General features: G+C 51.7%; 1 protein-coding gene across 14 annotated transcripts in view; it reads right to left on the bottom strand.

The window, feature by feature from the left end:
• ATXN7L1 (ataxin 7 like 1) overlaps positions 1-20,802 on the bottom strand; it is a 233,505-nt gene that overhangs the window by 25,318 nt on the left and 187,385 nt on the right. For 13 of the 14 annotated variants that reach the window (XM_047695958.1, XM_047695956.1, XM_047695957.1 and 10 more), the window contains 3 exons: positions 6,000-6,283; positions 2,769-2,851; positions 1,568-1,824 (listed from right to left, as the gene is read on the bottom strand). In XM_047695958.1, coding sequence (XP_047551914.1) covers positions 1,568-1,824; positions 2,769-2,851; positions 6,000-6,283 — 624 coding nt within the window. Of the gene's footprint in view, positions 1-1,567; positions 1,825-2,768; positions 2,852-5,999; positions 6,284-9,415; positions 9,423-17,653; positions 17,658-20,802 lie in introns of those variants that run through there. The other variant, XM_047695970.1, reaches the window with a different exon arrangement.

Raw genomic sequence — 20,802 nt, 5'->3', positions numbered from 1 at the left:
AAAACGACAGGACGTCTAAGTTGGTGGCAACACCAGGGCAATGTTTCTGCCGCAGGAAATGTGTGCTGGTGGCCCTTCCACCTGACTGTCCTCCTGAACCTGAAGCCGCCCTTCGCAGTTCCGACAAAGGGACTCCAGCTATCCATCTGGATCAGACTTACACCAAAGTGGAAGGCAGGAGGGTGAGAACCCGGCAGTTCCGTGCCAGCTGTCATCAAATATTTGTTTTTGCTTTAAAAATCAACCCCTTCCCCTTGTTTTGTAACTGTGTTCTCTTAATGCTTGCTTGCTGACTGCACAATTACCCTTTGAGATTCATGATGTACACCTTAAAAGCGATCAGATAATACCACTACCTGTACGTCTCATTATTTTATTATTAACGTTTCTTTTCCATGAAGTTATGAGTATCTGAGTCTCGTTTCTTCTAAACTCTGAATTCTTAAAAAGTGGGATCTAATTGCATTCATCTCTGCACTGTTGCTTGAAAGTAACTGACACAGTTCAGGTGTACTTGGGAGATAGCTCGGGGTTGGTTCTAGACCACTGCCATAAAGACAGTATCACAATAAAGTGAATCAAATACATTTTGGGGGCTTCCCAGTGCCTATAAAAGTTATGTTTACACTATATTGCCGTCTATCAAGTGTGCAGTAGCATTATACCTAATGTGCATGCTTTCATTAAAAAATACTTTATTGACACAGAGACACGAAATGAGCAAACCCTGTTGGGAAAATGGCGCCGGCGGACTTGCTCGACGCAGGGTTGCCACAAACCTTCAGTTTGTTGAAAAAAAAAAAAAAAAAAAAAAGCAGCAATATCTGCGAAGCACAATAAGGAAGAGGTACACTAGTCCCTTGCTCATGGAGCCAGCACTAGATAAATATTTTTGGATGAAGGGCTCCCTGTCTTATTACCTGGAAACTGGTTGGCCGCTCAGGATTCCACTGCCCATCAAAACAGACATGCATGGGTTTTAAATCACTCTTAATCCAGACGGATTTTAATTCTGTTTTCTGTTCTTTCCTCTCTGTCCAGGTCAACCAAATAAAACCCCAAACAGATGGCTCAGTTTTCTTGGTGTGGAGGGAGATGTAAGGACAAATGGCCTCAGTGATGCCAGTTTTCCTTTCGCCCTGATCATAGGAGAGTTGTGGGAAAAAAATCCACAAAATTACGTGGCACCTGGGCTCCTAAGGTGTGATGACTGCCCCACTCTCAGCGCCAGGAGTGTCCAACTCATCTAAAAACTCAGGCAACCGGAAAGTTGCCCAGGGGCTGGTCGGTCATCCTTCCACGTATTAATTCCCGGATTAGTCTTGCTCCGTCTGCTAAAGGTCTGCTATGAAGATGAAGATGAAGATGGTGACAGCAGTAAAATCCACCAAAAGCTACGTGGCGGCCACTGGCTGAGCCCCTCATGCCCATGATCTCGCTTAAACTCCACAACCGCCTCACGGGGAAGGACTATGAGAACTTCCCCTGCCATGTGATCAGACCGCACGTGACCCGGCCAGTCACTTGACCTAGGACCTGGGGCTTCTACCGGCAAAGCAGGACTTACCTAGGAAGCACAGAATTAGGTGGCCTGGATTTTGCAGGGGAGGCGACTTTCGGTTCTGGCCCAGAGCTCCCTGAAGGTCCTGGCAGAGTGTCCTGGCCCGGCCCGGGTTGGTTTGGAAACACTTCCCTCGCCGAAGTCAGGAGATGTTCTTTATCTTTGACTTCTTTTTCCCGGGACTTGGCTTTGTGTTCTGCCAGAAGGAGGTCAAATTGCTTTTTCCGGCCCGGGACTGCCCTCCGATGGCTTAGCGAATGTGTCTAAGGAGAAGAGAGATGAAAAGCACAGCCTCTTTGATCAGCACATAAACCTTCTTCCCCAGGCCCTCCATCTCAGATACAGCAATTCATGGGAATTTAGAGGTGCTTGAAAAGTCAACTTCAAGGCAACAGCTCCCGTGCTGTGGCTGGGAAGAGGCAGACACCACGCAAACGCAACCATGCCCTACACTCCTGGTGTTAAGAAGCCAAAGCTTCCTCCAAAAAAAAAAAAAAAAAAAAAAAAAAACCAACAACAACAAAAAAAACCAACCAAAAAAACCACAAAAACCAAAACCCAACAACAACTGGTGCAGGATGATGAGCCTCAGCGCAGAGCCCACGGAAACCTCTCTGAGGCCAGGCGACGGGGAGGACGGGCTAGAGTTAATCCGGGTGCAGGTGGGAGGCTCGCCGTGGCCCAGACCCACGGAGCCACCGGGCGGAGGGGGCCACGGCCTCGATCCCAAGAAGCACTAGCAGTTCAGTATGAAATACAGGGCTGGGGGCTGCCCGATGGCGGCTGCCTTGGGTTCAGCTGTCCCCCTGGCCACCCAGTGTGGCCCGATCAGGGGCGCGGCCGCTGGTCCTCCCCTCCACGGCTGCCTTTCAGGCCGCCGCCGCCGCCGCCGCCGCTGCCGCCGCTCCTGCATACATTAAAACGTAGCAGGGTTTAGAACCGCCTGTGAGTGCCTATAAATACAATTTACTGTCTGGCCTCACAAGTAACAGGGGAAGCCTATTTTTTTTTTTTCCTTCTTAAAAAGCCAGCCAGCTCGAGGCAGGCACTCTGCTACCATGGAAGAGAAGAAAGCATTTCCCTTACAAAGAACAGCTGGGGGTCATGTCGAGGTTCCACACCCTGCCGTGTGCAGAGAGTGGCATGCAAACATTTCGACAAAGGCCCCAGCGAGAGCAGGAAGTATTTTTTATGGAAAGAGAAATACCTTGCAGGTGAGGGATCTTGTGCAAGGTTTCTTTGTCTCGGGATCCAACACTCCACAGTGTTTATTTGGGTCAAATTCTCTCTCTGGTTTAAGAAACAAACAAAAAATATAAGAAAAAAGGAGACTAAATAGGATTTGGCATTAAGACTACATTTAAAAAAAAAATGCACATTTGCACCAACAAGTGAGACATTGTCAGGCAATCTGGTTTTTTGTTTTTCTTTTCTTTCTTTCTCTTTTTTTCCCAACCGGCTGCTAAAATGCTTCAAGAACCGCTCAGGGGGAAATACACTCCCCTCTGACCCCAGAGTTCCAAGTCCAGCTTAGGTCGGGATGCGGGACACAGCCCCAGCGCAAGGACTAAGGAGGGGAGGGGCGGGCAGGCACAGAGGGCAGGAAGCCCTGATGCTCACACACTTTATCTCACTTAAACGGTTCCCCAAGCACTTGGTACTTCGGGCGCAGCTGGCTGCAGACCAGGGAGGGCCACCGTTTCTCCTGGGGCAGCTCCAAGAATACATCACACACCCCCCTCCCCAGCCCCTTACCTTCCCGCTAGTTCTCGCTAAGTAAGTGGGAGAGTGTTCCTTGCCATGTCAGTGTGACCTGCCTCTCTTGTGCTTTGCCAAGTCCTCAGCACCGGGCTTTCCACGCAGCCCAGCTGACCAGAAACACGGTTTACCTGATTCAGCAATGCTTGGCAGTGTCACAGGCAGGGCAGGGGGAAAGGCTGGGTATGTGCTGTCTGTGCACGTGAAGGTGAAGGGGCACAGAGGGCGGGGCCCACCCACTGGGGACGGAGGATGGCTGCAGGGAGGCCAGGCTTCCTCTCTCCTGCCCTCTTACTGGGCTGTGGATGGCACTTGGTGATGTTCCTTCTAAGAAGTCTGCTCTGACTATGCCCACTTTGGATCCCTTGCCCCTTCTGGATGACCAACACGCTCCCCTCCCCTGGAAAATGAGGGGACGTGAGACAAGCCCTGATGGATGCTTTCCGCTTCAAAGGTCCACGTCTCAGATAGGCCATGCTGTTTCGGGAAGGCTCCCAGCAACCACCTGGGTCCTTTGGCACAGGGAAAACATAGCTCCTCTGGGCATTTGGGGAGGTTGGCAACAGTGTTGCAGGGTGGGTGGGTGTGTGGGTGGGGGGCTCGTATATCAGTTTGCAGGAAAGTCTCCTTAAGAGGTTTGAATGGCTGCAAACCAAACAGGGCTTTACCTGAGGAGCCGTCTGAGATTGGTGGAGGAAACTCTGAGCATAATAAATGAACGTGTTCTGTTTTTAAAAGAAAGTCTGGGGCCTGTGGGGTGGTTGCAACAGTGGCAATGATGACGGCTGCAATGAAAACCATTCTAAGATCTGAGACAGGTTTCCTGGCTGGACATCAAAATGCCTCCCCATCTTTTTTTTTTTTTTTCTTTTCTTTTTTTTCAACGTAGGGCTTGAACTCACGACTGGAGATCAAGCATCTCAGGCTCTTCTGACCGAGCCAGTCATGCGCTCCCTCACACCGCCTGCAACTTCTTATTGTGGTTGTTGTTAGCTTCTTTTTTAAGGCTAGAAAACTGTGAGGCCTGGAGAGGCCCGTTTCCTCCGAGCCCTCTCTGCCTGCTGAGGACTCCCCAGGAGCCAGGCCCCAGGCTGCCTGCCACCGAGTTCTTTCCCCGGGGCCTGTCAGAGTCACACCCGGGCCCAGATCCACAACAGCGCTCACCCTGGCCTGCAACCGCTCACCCTGGCCTGCAACCGCTCACCCTGGCCTGCAACTGAGCAGGTTGTTAGGCGGGGGTGGGGGGGGTGGGGGGGGTAGGGGTGTGGGGGTAGGAGCTTGCTGCCAAATGTGAAAGCGAGACAGAAACAAGCAAAAGACCCAATGAGACAAAACAACCAACAAAATGCAAAACCAACAAACACCAAAGAAGAACCCCAACCACCCCTCTACGACTTCAGGCTGGGCCGCAGGCTGGAAGCCATGATCATGCTTCTGCCTCTGGAGGCCGCCCAGCTGGGCCTACTGGTTTTTCCAGGGATGTTGCCACCCACCCCTGCAGAGTGAACTTGAACTTTCCGTTCAGGAGAGAGCCAGGAGCTGGGGGCTCCTGTCCACACAGCCCCCCCGCCCCCGCCACAATGCTCAAAGACTGCGCCAGGCTCTACCTTTCTTTCTTCAGAGTGGGTGAACAGTACCGAGGGAGAAGTTTAGGGTAAACATCTTTTGCATGCTTGGGTCCAAAGAACTTTTAAGAAATGATTTTTTTGAACAGTTACAGATGTTAAAATAGGACACCTGAAATACAGATTAACACGAAGTAAAAAATAAAAATGACCCACAGTTCTTAGGCTGATTCAGAATTACGCTCTTACTGGAGGGCACAGTTTCTCTCTCTCACCAGGTGGCTTTCACTGTATTTTCTTTCTTTCTTTTTTTCCAGTCAACATTTGATAAATGCCCCCGGTGTGTGAAGAAGTAATAAAGTTTATAGCTTTTCTTGGTCTTTTGGAGAAAGCAGAACCGCCAGATTTAGTTCCACAACAAATCCAAAGCAAATATCATCCACATGGGGGCCCCTGAAGGCAACCACTGCCTCCAAGACCAGCCCTGTGCACCTTTCTGGCCATCCCAACTGTCTACGCAGATAACCGAGAAGGATCCGAGAGAAACCCCTCAGCCTCGCACTGGCTGTGCTGGTCTGCGGGTTCCCAAGTGGGAATTCCAACCTGAATTTGTAGGAAAGGTGGTCGTAGCCCCAGACCATGGAATCAACCAGGCGACCAACTAAGACCCAAGCATGGAGCGGGGCAGACAGCACTCACGGTCCTGCCCCCGCGTCAGCCCTGACCTACTGAGAGGTTTCCATCCCTGTGACTGTCCGACTTCCCTGCGGAGAAGCTTCTGCGGAACCCGGGGCGGTTCAGCCCATCAGCCTGATAAGACCCTGGAGAATGAATGGGCTGTCGTGTTTGATATAAGGCATCCTGTCTTCTGGGCGGGGAGGACCCCTCCTGCTGAGCACTGAGTCAAGAGCGAGAGCTCTCATCTGGCCCGGAAATAAGAGAACCCGTTTTCCCTCGCATTTTTAAGTTGGGTGGGGGGTCCTGCTGGCAGGTAAAGCCCGTGTTCCCCTTACAACGAAACGGACCTGCTTAATGATAAGAACACAGCACTGCTTGATCTTGGAACGTGACCCAGATCTAATCGTGAGCCAGGCTCGAAGGAAACAGACACGTACCTGAAAGTCTCCTGTAAGGCTTGTTGTTGTTTTTGGTGCCATTCTGGTGCTTCTTGTCTATTGTGGCAGACAGAATTCCTTTGCCATTTAAGATCTTCTCTGGGGAAGGTGGCACTGACTTGGACATCAAGACTGGCTTAATTAAAGGTGGGGTGGAGACAGCAGAGGATGACATGGAGCAGGAGGTGACCACGGTAGTGGTTGTAGAGTTCATTTTGACATTGGCACCATCTGCCTTCACTAGGTTAGGGATTTTCTCTAAACTGACTACAGGAACCGGAACACTGGAAAATAAATGAACAAACACACACAATTGCCTTCTTTGATACATGCGGTCTGCTGAGAAGCTACACGCGCCTCTCATCATCAGAACACTTGCTTATCACTTATTTATACTCCTCTCATAAGCAAGCAGCAGGAATCCCGTTTGGACGGGAGGGAGATCTGTGTCTCGGAAAGGACCGACAGGGGGTTCAAGGCTGGCACAGTGCCAGGGCCGGCTCAGATCTGAATGAGTCCCTCCGGCACCGGGCTGTCCCCATAGATCCTGCAGCTCCCCCCTTCTCAGTCCCTCTCTGCCGGCGGTCTCTGGGACAGCACCTTGGGCAGAACAAGGTGCCTGCTGGGAAGCTCAGGGAGAGATGCTGTTTGTCCCCTGAAGACGGCGTGCTACCATGCCACTTGCTGAATCACGTCCCCTCCCCCTGCTGCTCGTTGGCCTCCCACCTTGGAGATCAGGCTTGACATCTGCTTGGCTTGGGAGTGCTGACAGGCTCACACCACACGGAGGTATGGCGGCAGGCCAGCGCTCCATGCCACATGCTTCGGGAGGACTCCGGGAGCACTCAAATCCTGGGGATGGGCTCCAACGGAGTGAGGCACCGTGTAACGTTATTGAATATTCCATTTTAGGAAGCTAGTTATGTAAATAGGCAATTCTCAAGGCTGGCAGGTGAGAGGATGAATTTTAAGAAGACAGAGCACAAAGGTGCATGTTTGCTCTTCAAAATGTGTCACCTCAGCTCCCCTTCCCTACGATTTCTCCTGTAATGGATATGCATTTGATTTCTGCACATTTAATGCTGGAGAACCCTGTATCTGGGGGGCCGTGAAGGAGTCTGTCTCAGGGTCTTAAAAGATGAGATGGGATGAATACGCTTTCCTTTGGTTCCTGAACTAGATTCCCTTTCCTCCTTGCAGGAGGGCAGAACGCTAACACTTTAGCCCCCCGATCATCTCTGAGCTGAGTGGAGCCGACTTAGCTATCTGAATGCCAAATGGTCTAGAATATAGCTTATACATGCCTGCAGACAATGTAGGGCATGAAAGAGAGGCTGGTATTTGGGGGGGAGGAGTCTTATCTGTCCACATGGCTGGTGAGCTCTTCCTTCTCTATGATTTATTCACAGATCATTTTTTTGGTCAATTTGTTCATGAACTCATTTCAGCAACCCCTCAGCCCTTGCCGCTTTGCTTACTCTGAAACCCGATCACAGATGTTATTCGTAGGTCTTTGCCAGGGAGAAGGGCACTTGGTGGTGAAGCGGATTGTAGCTGGACGTCCCTGACTTTGTCCTGGGACCACGTGCTTTCTTGACCCGGGGAAGGGAGGTGTGGGACTTCAAGCCCCGTGTGAGGGGAAACTGGAACAGTGGGTTTTAGTAATACACCAAGTCCCTGATAATTCCGCCTTTGACCAGTGTCTCAGTCACGGAGGTACAGCTGGACTGCGGCAACTTTCTATTTAATGGTGATTCTCAGAACACTCACACAGGGCTGAGGAACGGCACAGGCAGCCCTTGAAGTCAGCACACTGAGAAGCTGTAAAGATACTACCTGGTGAAATTAGTGTTGCACTCCTGAGTTTTTCCAAATGGTAAAATAATAATAATAATAATAATAAAACCGGGGCGCCTGAGAAGCTCAGTGGGTTAAAGCCTCTGCCTTTGGCTCAAGTCATGATCCCAGAGTCCTGGGATCGAGGCCTGCATCGGGCTCCCTGCTCAGTGGGGAGCCTGCTTCCCTCTCTCTCTCTCTCTGTCTGTCTCTCTGCCTACTTGTGATCTTTGCCTGTCAAATAAATAAATAAATAATATATAATTAAAAAAAATAATAATAAAACCACGGGATGTGGAATTCTTCTAGGCTTCCTTCACTCAATTTTAAGAGACACTAATGCCAATCAGGGTCTTGAAGAGCCGTTCCCACACTTGTTCATAGTGGCACAATTCAAATACTATCCATGGGCGGATGATGGGATAAACAAAATGTGGGCTTGCCATACAACGGAATATTAGCCAGAAGGAAATTCTGACACACGGATGAACATTGAGAACATTACACTAAGTGAAATAAGCCAGTCAGAAAAAGACAAATACTACAGAATTCCACTTACATGAGGTGCTTCGAGGGGTCAAATTCTGAGACAGAAAGTAGAAAGGTGGTTGCAAGGGCTGGGGTAGGGGAAAACAGGGAGCTGTTGGTCTGCGTGTGTGAAGCTGCAGTTTTGCAAGATGAAAAGAGTTCTGGAGATTGGTTGTAGGACACCGTGAATGTATTTAACACTGCTGCACTATGTATTAAAAATGGTTAGGATGGTCAGTTTTTTTTTCTTTCTTTTTTTAAAAAAATTCAATTCAATTAATTTATTAAAGATCTATTTTATTTATTTATTTAAAGATTTTATTTATTTGACAGAGACAGAGCACAAGCAGGGGGAGAGGCAGAGGGAGAGGGAGAAGCAGGCTCCCCGCAGAGCAGGGAGCCCGATGTGGGACTCTATCCCAGGACTCTAGGATCATGACCTGAGCCAAAGGCAGTGCCTCAACTAACTGAGCCACCCAGGCGCCCCAAAAGATCTATTTACATTAGAGAGAGAGAGAGAAAAACCATGCAGGAGTGAGGGAGGGGAGGGGCAGAGGGAGAGAATCTCAAGCAGACTCTCCACTGAGTTAGGAGCCAGACACAGGACTCAATCCCACAACCTGTGAGAACATGACCCGAGATGGATGTTCAACCCACTGAGCCACCAGGCAGCTCCCCCCATTTTTTTAGAGTGTGTGTGTGCATGTGTGTGTGCAAACAGTGGGGTGGAGGGTATGGTGGAGGAGCAGAGGGAGAGGGAGAGAGACAATCTCAAGCAGACTCCTGCCAAGTGCAGAGCCTGACGCGGGGCTCAATCTCGCGACCCTGAGATCGTGACCGGGAGCCAAAATCAAGAGTCGGATGCTTAACTGACTGAGCCACCCAGGCGCCCAGGATGGTAAATTTTCTTATGTGTGTATTTTGCCACAATTAAAAATACAATCCAACTCCCCAGCCCCCAAATTCATGCAACTTAAATTATACATCAATATCTTGACTTTAAAAATACTCATTACAAGAGCTGCTTAAAAAGCTCTTGTCGATTTAGTCACCTTGGTTCTGATCTGTTGATTTTTATTATTTTTAAAGAAGGAAGTTCAACTTCAAATGTTGATGGAATTCCAGGTGGGAAGATTCTTCCGCGCCTGAGCAGCCTTCTCGGATGTACTTCGTCGTGAAGCCCAGTAAATTCAGGACAAGAAACTAGGACCCTTGGGTTTCAAGGCCGGCTCCTGTCCCATGAGCTGGTAGGAGAAAAGGGAAGGCCTCCAGTCTTTGTGAAAAATGGCCGGGGCCCATGTTGAGTACCGCGATCTCAGCGGACAGATATGATGTTGGGAGAGAATAATCCAGAGTGATTGTATGAACTGGAATAAATTTCAAAACTGAGCCAAATGGTCCTCCGATGCTCACAGTACAGTCTGTATTTCTCCCCTAAAGTCAATGTCCAGCTCCAACAGGCTCCTTAATTCAGCCATGAGCACAGTGCCAGCTGACTCCTCTTTGGTCATGCTTCTGTCCTACTGTGTTGGGAACTGAGCCTGAGCCAGGCCCCCTAATACCTGTGACCGATCTCCTGATTTGCAACTTTCTCCGTTATATAACAAGTGTGCTTCATTCCTACCCGGTACTGCCAACGCTTCCAGAACTCCAGCTGGACTGCGATCCCAGCGTCCATGGGCAGGATGTGGAATTGGAGTCCATCACATACTAGACGAGAAGCCTAATGTGAAGTTCTCTGGATTGAGTTTTCTTGCGTTGGAATGGAAGGTGTTAGGGGGAAAAAGTCCGATCAAGAGTGTTTCAGTGGGTTCCACAGACCAGGGGAGTAGCAGGGACTCAGCCGCTGAGTAAGTGCCTCTGATACCAGCTCTGGTGGGGGGGGACACTCCATCTTGGCAGCGGGAAGAGGGTAGGAGACTCTAGTTGTTTTGGGTGAGAATTCCAAGGGTGTCCAGTAACGAATGGAGATTGGCTGTATATAGAATGAAGGAGGAAAGGGATTCCTGGGGGGCTCAGTTGGTTAAGGTTCTGCCTTTGGCTCAAGTCATGATCCTGGGGTCCTGAGACTGAGTCCCGCACTGGGCTCCTTGTTCAGTGGGGAGTCTGCTTCTCCCTCCGCCTGCCCCTCCCTCTGCTTGTACCACCCTCACAAATAAATTAAAAAAATTTTTTAAGAGATTTTACTTTATTTATGTGACAGAGAGAGACACAGCGAGAGAGGGAACACAACCAGGGTAGTAGGGAGAGGGAGAAGCAGGCTTCCCGCAAAGCAGGGAACCCGATGCGGAACTTGATCCCAAGACTCTGGAATCACAACCTGAGCCAAAGGCAGATGCTTAACAACTGAGCCACCCAGGCGCTCCAATAAATAAAATCTTTAAAAAGAATGAAGGAGGAAAACCTGGAACCTGACCTGGATACTTTTTTTTTTTTTTTTTTTAAGATTTTACTTTTTAAGTAATCTCTATACCCAATGTGGGGCTCAAACTCACAACCCCAAGATCAAGAGTTACATGTCCTTCTGACTGAGCCAGCCAGGCAGCCCTGACCTGGATACTTTTATCTTTGGTGTCCCTTCTGCCCCGCTTTTGGGCTTACCTGCTAAGGTAACCTGCCTCTGGTCTGAGCTGAGACGGTACTTCTGCTGGGAGGTAAAAACGACAGGGAAGCAGGCATCTCGGTGATGGTGGGAAGAATCAAACCCATCCCCAAAGGAAATGAGAATCAGAGACAGACAGAGAGAGGTGAAAAGCCTTCCCGTTTGCCCTTGCCAACCTCATTCCCCAGGATAAATGTCAGCCGTCCATCCAGTGGAATATTTAGTCTCTCTTCTTCACCACTGTTGACAACAGCCCTCAGATCCGAAGCTGATGAACAAAGGAGGAAATGATGGCAAGATGGTGCCACCTGATTTGGAAAAACTAATCCCAGAGACTCCATCTTTTTCCAGCTATGAGCTCAGGAAGGTGCGGAGAGCCCCGGCCGCTGCTTCCGGGGCACGCCGATCCCCGCGGGTGTCTACACTCCAGGGCATGGGAGTGCAGCTGTCCGGAAGCCTTCTGTGGCAACTGCCTCCTGCTTTCTCCCACCGTCCCCTCTCTCCCTGCTCCCCCTTCCTCTCCCATCACCCCTGGCCAGGACAGCATCCCAGCCCTGGGCAGTGGACCCTGAAAAACAGATTTAATTTCTTTCCACTGGTAAGAAGCCAGAAAATGCTGACCCCCCACTTTCATGGTGCAGGCATCTCCCCTGCGTGGAATCCGGGTAATTCAAACACCTCCCTGTGCTGTTGGCGCTGGGAGGAGTGGGGAGCTGGCAACACCCGGATGACTAAGCAGATTCATTACTCTGCGTTCTTAGGTGATCCACAAGCCTGGCAGTGACCCCTGAGGTCCCGTCTTTGCGGTCTGGAGGGGTGCACGCAGGCGCCCCCTGGAGTCTCCCAATTCCACACACAGGTCACCTTGCTGTTGGCCTTTCTCGGAGCCGTATCTGAAAGGGAGAGAGGGGGGCGCCTGGGTGGCTCAGTGGGTTGAAGCCTCTGCCTTCGGCTCGGGTCATGATCCCGAGGTCCTGGGATAGAGCCCTGCATCGGGCTCTCTGCTCAGCAGGGAGCCTGCTTCCTCCTCTCTCTCTACCTGCCTCTCTGCCTACTTGTGATCTCTGTCTGTCAAATAAATAAATAAAATCTTTAAAAAAAAAAAATGAAAGGGAGAGAGGAGTCCAGGCTCGGCCCTGGTTGCTTTCATAATCCTGTTTTATTCCCTTGAGATGAACTCTTTCCGGGAGCCCAGGGTGGCAGCTTGTTTTCCTGCTGTGTCGAACACCCTGGGAGTCATCTGCTCCCAGTGACCACGGTCCCTCTGTCTCTGGTCTGGGAAGGGATCCCGCAGCTGAGAATAGTCCTCCCTCGTCTTCCTTGCTCTGTGGGGACAGGTCTACCTTGCTGAGTCTGGGCCGTTTGGCTGCCACGTCCTTTTCCTGGGGGCCTGTCTGAATTTATCATTTTGGACCAAGGAGGGTGCTCTGGCTCTAAGAAAAATGGTTCTCGTGCCACCGAGTGGCAGTGACGTCTGCAAACGAGCAGAAGTGGAATGTCTTACAGCGCTGTTCCAAGGGCTGCCCGTGTCTCTTCGGGCCCAGAGCTCTCCGGCTGCTCCCCATGCTTGGGGATCATGATTTATTCTTTTTTTTTTTTTTAAAGATTTATTTATTTATTTGACAGACAGAGATCACAAGTAGGCAGAGAGGCAGGCAGAGAGAGAGGGGGAAGCAGGCTCCCTGGAGCAGAGAGCCCGACGCGGGACTCGATTCCAGGACCCCAGGATCACGACCTGAGCCGAAGGCAGAGGCTTTAACCCACTGAGCCACCCAGGCGCCCCATGATTTACTCTTTCATCGTCAACGGATAAGCCTCAAAAGAACGGTTCAGAAAACCTTTGGGCCTGCAGAAATAGGTGCCAGCCCAGCTCCATTTACCAGCGCGGGGCAGAGATGGATTTGTCAGGCAGGAGCCTGCAGACATACTGTATTTGTGCTGTGGGTTATGTGTCTGGTGGAGAGTTCTCAGTGGTCTGGTTTCTTCCCACCCATTCTTTTGACAAAGGCCCCTGTGCCTGTCCTCCTGGCCTGGCAGAATTTCAAGGATCTCCGATTTACTGCACCCCACCCAGCCTCCTGCCTTGTAAGCAGTGATGGCATTGAAGTCATCCCAAGTGAAAGGGGATCTGCTCTATTTTATTATTATTATTTTTTTAAGATTTTTATTTATTTATTTGCCAGAGAGAGAGAGAGAGAGAGAGAGAGAGAGCGCAAACAGAGAAAATGACAGGCAGAGGGAGAGGAGGAAGCAGGCTCCTCCTGAGCAGAGAGCCCGATGCGGGACTCGATCCCAGGACTCTGGGACCATGACCTGAGCCGAAGGCAGAGGCTCAACCCTCTGAGCCACCCAGGCGCCCCATTATTATTTTTTTTATTTAAAATTTTTTAAAAAATATTTTATTTCTTTATTTGTCAGAGAGAGGGCACAAGCAGGGGGAGCAGCAGGCAGAGCAGGCAGGGGAAGCAGGCTTCCTGCTGAGCAGGGAGCCCAATGTGGGACTCGATCCCAGCACCCTGGAATCACGACCTGAGCTGAAGGCAGACGCTGAACCCACTGAGCCACCGAGGTGTCCCGATCTGCTCTATTTTAAAAGACCCTCAGAGAAGGAATTCTATTTGGCTCTCTTGGGAGATTTTGGGGGGCTGCTATCAAGATGTTTTTTACATCACATTTAAATTCTTTTTTAAGGGGCACCTGGGTGGCTCAGTGGGTTAAAGCCTTTGCCTTTGGCTCAGGTCGTGATCCTGGGGTCCTGGGATCGAGCCCTGCATCTGGGCTCTCTGCTCAGCAGGGAGCCTGCTTCCTTCTTTTTCTCTCTGCCTGCCTCTCTGCTTACTTGTGATCTCTGTCTGTCAAATAAATAAAATCTTAAAAAAATAAATTTAAAAAAATTTTTATTCATTTATTTGACACAGAGGGTGAGCACAAGTAGGCAGAGCAGCAGGCAGAGGGAGAAGGAGAAGCAGGCTCCCTGCTGAGCAGGGAGCCCAACTCTGGGCTCAAGCCCAGGACCCTGGGATCATGACCTGAGCCGAAGGCAGACGCTTCATTGACTGAGCCACCCAGGCGCCCCCACATTTAAATTCTTTAAGTAGAGAAAATACCTGGGATGTTCCTGAAGGCCAAGAGTCAGACAATTGCTACGGATCTGCCTAAGTAAGAGAGCTACGAAGTCCTCCCATGGTATAGCACATAGAGGAGGTACGGCAAAAATCCCGACGAATGAATAAATGGTTTTTTTGTTTTTGTTTTTCATTTTTAATCTCGGAAAAGATTGGGGAAACTTTCAGAAGGCCAATCTGTAAACACCTTAAGCACACAGAAAACAGGGTAATCGGCCACAGGGCACAGTCAATAAAAAACCAGCCAGATTAATCTAATATTATTTGGTGGCTGACTGTCAGGTCTGGCGGTCAGAGAGAAGGCACGGTGTCTAATCTCTCCTGGCCTTTTGCACGACTTTGGATTCGCTCCCATAGAACCCACCCTCAGTAAACTGGGAAAATGTGGCCAGACCACACAGCCACAGGGGGTGAGCGGCCCTGGCGACAGAGCAAAGACCAGCTAGCGGCGGCTTATGCCAGCTCTGGGCAGCACCCTGAGCAGAGCTCACAGGGGCCCCTCGCCCGCCAGGAAGGTGAAAGCATCTTCACCTGTTACTTGGATGATGGGCCGACACCTCGTCTGTCAACTGGGGGAAGAGATGGTCAGCCATCAGCCACCGTGAAGAATGGTGTGGGACTCTCCCTTAAGCCCGTTAGGAACAGGGGAGAGATGAACAAGCTGAGCTGATGAATTGGAAAAGTGGCCGGAGGCAAGTGAAATAAAATCAGTGAGCACAAGTAGGGCTGACTCCAAGGGCTGTGCCTTGTCACTGTTCTAGAGGGTGTCACAAGACAGTGGAGGATGATGGTTAGGAATGCAGGCTTCAAGTCAGATGAACCCAGATCTGGATCCTGCTTTTTCTACTGCTGGTTTCATAAGGGTAGGCCATCCGACTTCCCGACTCTGGTACCTCCATGAGCCCCTAAGGACTTTTGAGAGAATTAGAAGAAGGGACAGCCTCGTGAGGGGCAAAACCCACTCAGGCATAGGAGGCTGCCCTGACTACCTTATCTCAGGACTTTACCACTCTGGGCCTCAGTTTCCCTATCAGTATCAGTTTCCCTATCAGTAAGATGAAGATGATGATGGAGATTTGAAAGGATTACATGAGATTTTCATATGAAGTGCACAGTAGAATGGTGGGCGCACGGTTGGCTTTCAATAAATTGGAGAGAAAACAAAAAGGGGAGAGAGGATCCTGCTGTCCCCTCTCCCGACTGACCCTGCTGCTTCTTCTGGGTATACATCAGGGGTGCAACTCATCAGAAATGTATGTCCCCTTTGCCCTTCTGGTCCCACCACAGAGGGAGGGGGGTACACAAGGTAGGGAGAGGCAGGGGCAGCAGAGGCTGGGAGCGAGTGGACCTTCCATATTCACCCAGAGTGGAGGACCACTTCTGGGGGGTGCAGTGAAGAGGAAAACCGAAGCCAGGGAAGACATCTTCCCCACTGCTTCTCCATCCCTGGTCTTCCATGCATGGCCCAAGCTCATACTAACGGGCTGAGCTCCCGTCTGGAGAACACATTCTGGAGGAAGAGTGAGCAGAAACTCCAGCCTCCTTCTTAATGCAAACACGTTGTGCTGTAACCCCAAATTATGTTAGGCAATTGGCGGGGGGAGGGTCCTTCTGGCTCTACAGTGTGTCTTCTGGAGGAGTAACTGCTTGGGCCCCTTTCTAAGCTGCTCCAGATTTCCTGGAAATGGGAGGCCCCAGTACCAGCCCCTGCTAGTCTCTCCAGCATTTTTGTTAACCAGGGCTTCCCAGGGCGAGGAGCTTGGGAGGTGGTCTCCAAACCTGCTGGGAGATCAACAGGCACTAAATGACACTCCGGGGAGTCACGATGCCCTAAAACTGTGGGAAAAATGGACAAGCCAGAGGAGAGGAGGATAGAGAAGGAAAAAACAGTCCTGGCACAGTAGGGTACGCATGCTGGACAGGCTGTCTCTGGGGTGCACTTGGGACCAGCAACGCTGCCAGGAGGGGTTTGGCATAAGCCCTGGGCCAAACCAATGGCCCCTAAAATGAACACTCAGTGAAATTCACATCAATGCATAAAGGGTGTCAGAGCCTTGGAGGGCAGGATGTGAGATGTCAGACGCCAGGAAGTAAGTGGATTCTGGAGGGAGCGACGGGTGCAGAGTGGAACAGAGCCCCAGATCCCCGGGCAGCCCAGGAACAGGCTCGGCTCCGGAGCAGCAAGCAGGTGCACTCCCCTCTGCAGCCACCAGAGGTCAGAGGCTCCCGCTCCTGGAGCTGCTCCTCGCCTCCCGCAGCCAGAGCAGCCCCAGACATTTATAGTCTCTTTCAAGCCCAGGAGCCATCACCGGCCAACCAAGCCGGGGGAGGGAAGAGGAGTCCTCACAGAACAGTCTCTGTCTCCCTGCCAGCGGAGGCCGGGTGCCGAGCCCTGACCTCAGGTCTCAGCCTCTGCTTTCAGGGAGCTTGTCCTGAGCGTAAGAGGGGACCAGGAAATGGTGTAGCATCCCTGGCCACCTGTGGGGGTCCCAGTCTCTGCTCCCCAGCTTCCTTCAGAGACCAAGAGCCCCAGGGGGCATCTTCCCTCACAGGAGGTTGTCACTCGCCCTGCTCTTTCCTTCTCCACCCCCGAGCCCCACACCCCAGCCGTCTCCACCCAGAACAACGAGCACACTTCGTTGAAACCCTTGACGTTACAGTCTTCACAGGACCTACAGCACACGCGGGAAATTCTTCGTCCCAAATTTAATACGCTTTGTCTTTTTAAAAAACCCACATGTGAACAACATCAACAGCCAGTTAGAGACCTTGGGTCTTGCACGACGTTCAGTCACTCACGGGGTCTACCTGCTCCTGCCTTGTCTGTCCTCCTCCCTCCCTGGAGCCTGGAGGAAAACCCCACCACCAGCATTGCCACCCTGCCCCCTGGCTCTCCCCTCTCTCCACTCGGCTACCAGGCACACTGGTAGCCACGTCTGACCCTGCTGTTCCAGGTGTGGCAGGCTCCCCACAACCCAGCCCAGTCCACCACAGCTCCTGCCCTGGGGAACCCTCTGCATAACCTCATGGGGCTCTCACCGCTCCCTGAACACGCTGCGAGCATGGCCTGGCTCTGGGCCTTTACGTGGGCTGGGCGGCGCCTTCTTCAGGTGTGCCCTCCTCCCTTCTCCAGGGAACACTCCTCCATCTGCTGGGATCGGGGTGGAGTGTTCTCTTCTCTCGAAGCACTGGCTGGTCCTTCCGAGGTGTTTGGGCCACATTCATCATGTCAAATGTCAAGGTCTCAGTTCTGTGTTTGTGGCCTGACCAGAAAATGAGCTGTTGCCTGAGGACAAGGACCTTGACTGAGTGTATACATTGCTCTGGAGTGACCCCAGGGACAGATGCATTATTGGGCACTTTGGAAGGGCACAAGACATGGTCGATGAATGAATGGCTGTTCTCAGTAAAGGTGAAGTCAGGATAAAAACCAAACCAGAGCTGCACCAGAACAAATAAATGCTTTAGGTAAGGACCAGCCCACAGCTCTCTCTCCCACAGACCGACGACGAAGGTTGTGGGGGGGGCTTGTCGACCCTCCCCCGGCCTCTTACTCCTCTCACTGTCCCTTGACACTGCCACATGCCGGCCAGGAGGCTATGCGTTCATAGGGAATATGTGTCTCACCCTCAGGCCCGCTGGATAGGTAAGGGGCCTGGGGCTTAAAAAGGTTGTCCCAGGGCCCTCATTCAGCAAAGAGAAGGGCAGCCATGGGGCTTGACTTCGGGCAGCTCTAAGGACAGCGCCCTTGATCTTGGCACTGGCAGTGAGAAGTCCGGGGGTGGGGTTCCCCCTCTGGCCGTTCTCTTCATCAGGATGCGCCTGCTTCCTCCTCTCATCACTGAGCAGGCGAGAGGCTCAAAGGGGTGGGGCTACAAGGTGTGGCGCAAACACAGAGGATGCGGTGGCCACGAATCCTTGTGGCTCCGTCACACTGTTCTCCCCCTTCCCCAGCTCTCCAAAGCTCTGGTTTCCTCCCCTGGACTCTGGTCCCTATTTCTGAGCCCTTCTGTGACTTGACAGGTCAGGGGAGTCTAATACACAAGGAGCTGTCCATTGTCCTTATCTCGATCATCTGGAAACCCATGCAGCCTTTGAGAGGTTTCCGTTCCTGTGCCTGCCTGTCCTGGAAAGGACACCATCCCCCCCCATTCCTGCCCCCCATGCTTGCATATTCTGGCCTGTCCCTCCCAATCTCTCACCAGCTATCTTTTTCACTCACTCCTTCCCTCTGGGGCCCCTTCCGGTAACTTCCACCCTGCCTTTCTCCTCTCTGACCCTCTGTGGCACTCCTCCTCCCTCGCTACCCAAACCCGCACCACTGGTGGTAAAAACTGGCCTTCGAATGTCCCCCCCCATCTCTTGTGTGAGGGGCTGGATGTGGACATGGGATCTAGGGAGGGACTTCTGTGCAAGGCCGTACCGACGACATCTCAGCTCCCTCCTGACTCGGTCAAGTGCACACCGGGACACGGGCACAGACACAGACGGGCCAGTCGTACGGGAAGCACCGAACCTTCCCCTTCTTGCCAGAGTGCAGAGGGTTTCTCCTTTTTATCATCCCAGAACCACAGTTCTCCTTTCCTAGCTCTTATAATTGGGACAGGGACAACGACTCCACGATGGGAACTGGCACTTTGATTTCTCATCAAGAACCCGAAAGGTACGCTATTTATACCCGTCATTTCCTTTCACATCAGAAAAATCTCCGTGAGGTAGAAGGAGCCGCTCTGTGTCACGGACTACTTCATTTATTCACGCATCATTCATTCATTTGGATGTCTGGGATTTCCCAGCCTGAGTGGGAGCCCCGAGATGAGTCCCTGTGTCCTCCGGGAGCCACTAGTAACAAGCCGTGGTCTTGCCCCCACTTCATGCCAACACCAGGCAAGACCAGATAAGCCAGCCTCATTTCTCCCAAGGGATGGGGCCCAGGCCTCTCAGCTATCCCCCCGTCGCCATACGACACTGGGAAGGGCTTCAAGAGCACGTGTACTCCCCAAACCCCCGAACCCCCACCACTCCGGGAGGACACGCCTCCCATTCTAGGCGTCCAGAGTAGCCCTGCCTAAGGGAGGGCAGTGACCCTGTCACCCCCACCTCACTGTCAGGCATGCACAGGAGGCCGGGGAGCCTGCTGATTTTTCTCTTGCTCTGGCTCATTCTCTTTCTGGGGTGGCAGGCTCGTCTCCTGCATTTTTAATAGCTGGGCGTATTCAGCATTCATCACACACATGTGGGCCGATCAGGCCCAGAAGAAGGCAACAAGCCACGCGAGGAGGGAAGCCTCACCCGCTCCCGCCCACACCAACGGGTTTGCAGGTGTTAAGTGTCCCCACAGCTCCCTTCCTGGTCCCGGGTGGCCAGAGGGACAGCAGAAGGGAAAGTCAGACTGGCCAACCCGGTCCACTAGGCGGGGCGAGTCCCCTGGCTGAGCAGGGGGCTCAGAAGTAAAGGCTGCGATGTTCATTTTAAGCTCAAAAGAGCCAAAGCGCCATAATTCCCTCTCGACTTCCACCTAGGGACAGAATCATCTTGCCACCATCCCTCGGCCTTTCTAGGCTCCGTGGACACTGAGAGGGTGAGATGACACAGTATTCCCCCACCGCTGGCCCCCTGAGGGCAAGGCACTGGTGGAGGGGGTCTCTGGGTGGTGCTGAATGGGGGCTCTGGTGGCTGTGAGTGGTGGCATAGGGATGCCCCTTTTTTCCCTTTCTTCTAATGCAGAGTTATTTTTTAACCTCCCAGCCACAAAAGGGAGAAAACAACACACCCGCAGGCCCTTTAACCTTGAGTGAGATGCCAGGAGGTCAGCCTGAACTCAGGAGTGGTGTTTTTTATTGCCGTACATGGGGATTTGAGCTACTTGGAAAAGGGCGCCCCTCAACTCCTGTTAAGTCTAATCTAAAGGCCATGCTCCATCCCCTGCACGCAAGCCTTATGCTTTCCTGACCTTTAGGGGCTGCGGCAGAACTCCTTCGGGGGCAGGGGATCCTTGGCACGGCCTGCCTGCGTCCGCCAGGCCCATTCCCACCTCACACCTAGTGGCAGCTGGCTAATCCAGGCAGGGCAAACGTGCCTTCCACCCTGAAATCTGTCAGCTCCTCTGGGGAGCATGATGTCACGGAGATGCCAGGAGCCACGTTCATGCACCTGTGAATCAAGGAACCAGAGGGCCCCACCCAGGGTCGCCTGGCCTAGGTGCCCAGATCTGTGTGATGCAGCAACCACTAGCTGTTTGTGGCTAATGAGCACTTAAAAAAAAAAAAAAAAAAGATTTTATTTGTTAGAGAGAGAGAGAGAGAAAGAGAGTACAAGCAGGGGGAACAGCAGAGGCAGAGGGGGAAGCAGGCTCCCCGCTGAGCAAGGAGCCCGATGTGGGGATCGATCCCAGGACCCTGGGATCATGACCTGAGCTGAAGGCAGATGTGTAACCCACTGAGCCACCCAGGCATCCCATTATAGAGCACTTTAAAAAGGGCTGAGAAACTGAATTTTAAATTTTATTCAATCTGAAGAACTTGATTCAGTTATTAGAAAATGCTTCAGTGTGTTTGGAACAACCTAGGTATGCGAATTCACATTTTACAATCTCTAGTTGTTTACAAAATCTAAATATAGGGTTAAGTATTTATGATGAAAACGCACTGTCCAAATTGACGTGTGCGGTAAGTGTAAAATACAGGCTCTCAAAGACTTGGTAGGGGAAAAA

The sequence above is a fragment of the Lutra lutra genome, chromosome 11 (genome assembly GCF_902655055.1).
Source record: "Lutra lutra chromosome 11, mLutLut1.2, whole genome shotgun sequence".
In the NCBI taxonomy this organism is placed as follows: domain Eukaryota; kingdom Metazoa; phylum Chordata; class Mammalia; order Carnivora; family Mustelidae; genus Lutra; species Lutra lutra.
This window is presented reverse-complemented; position numbering and strand designations above follow the sequence as displayed.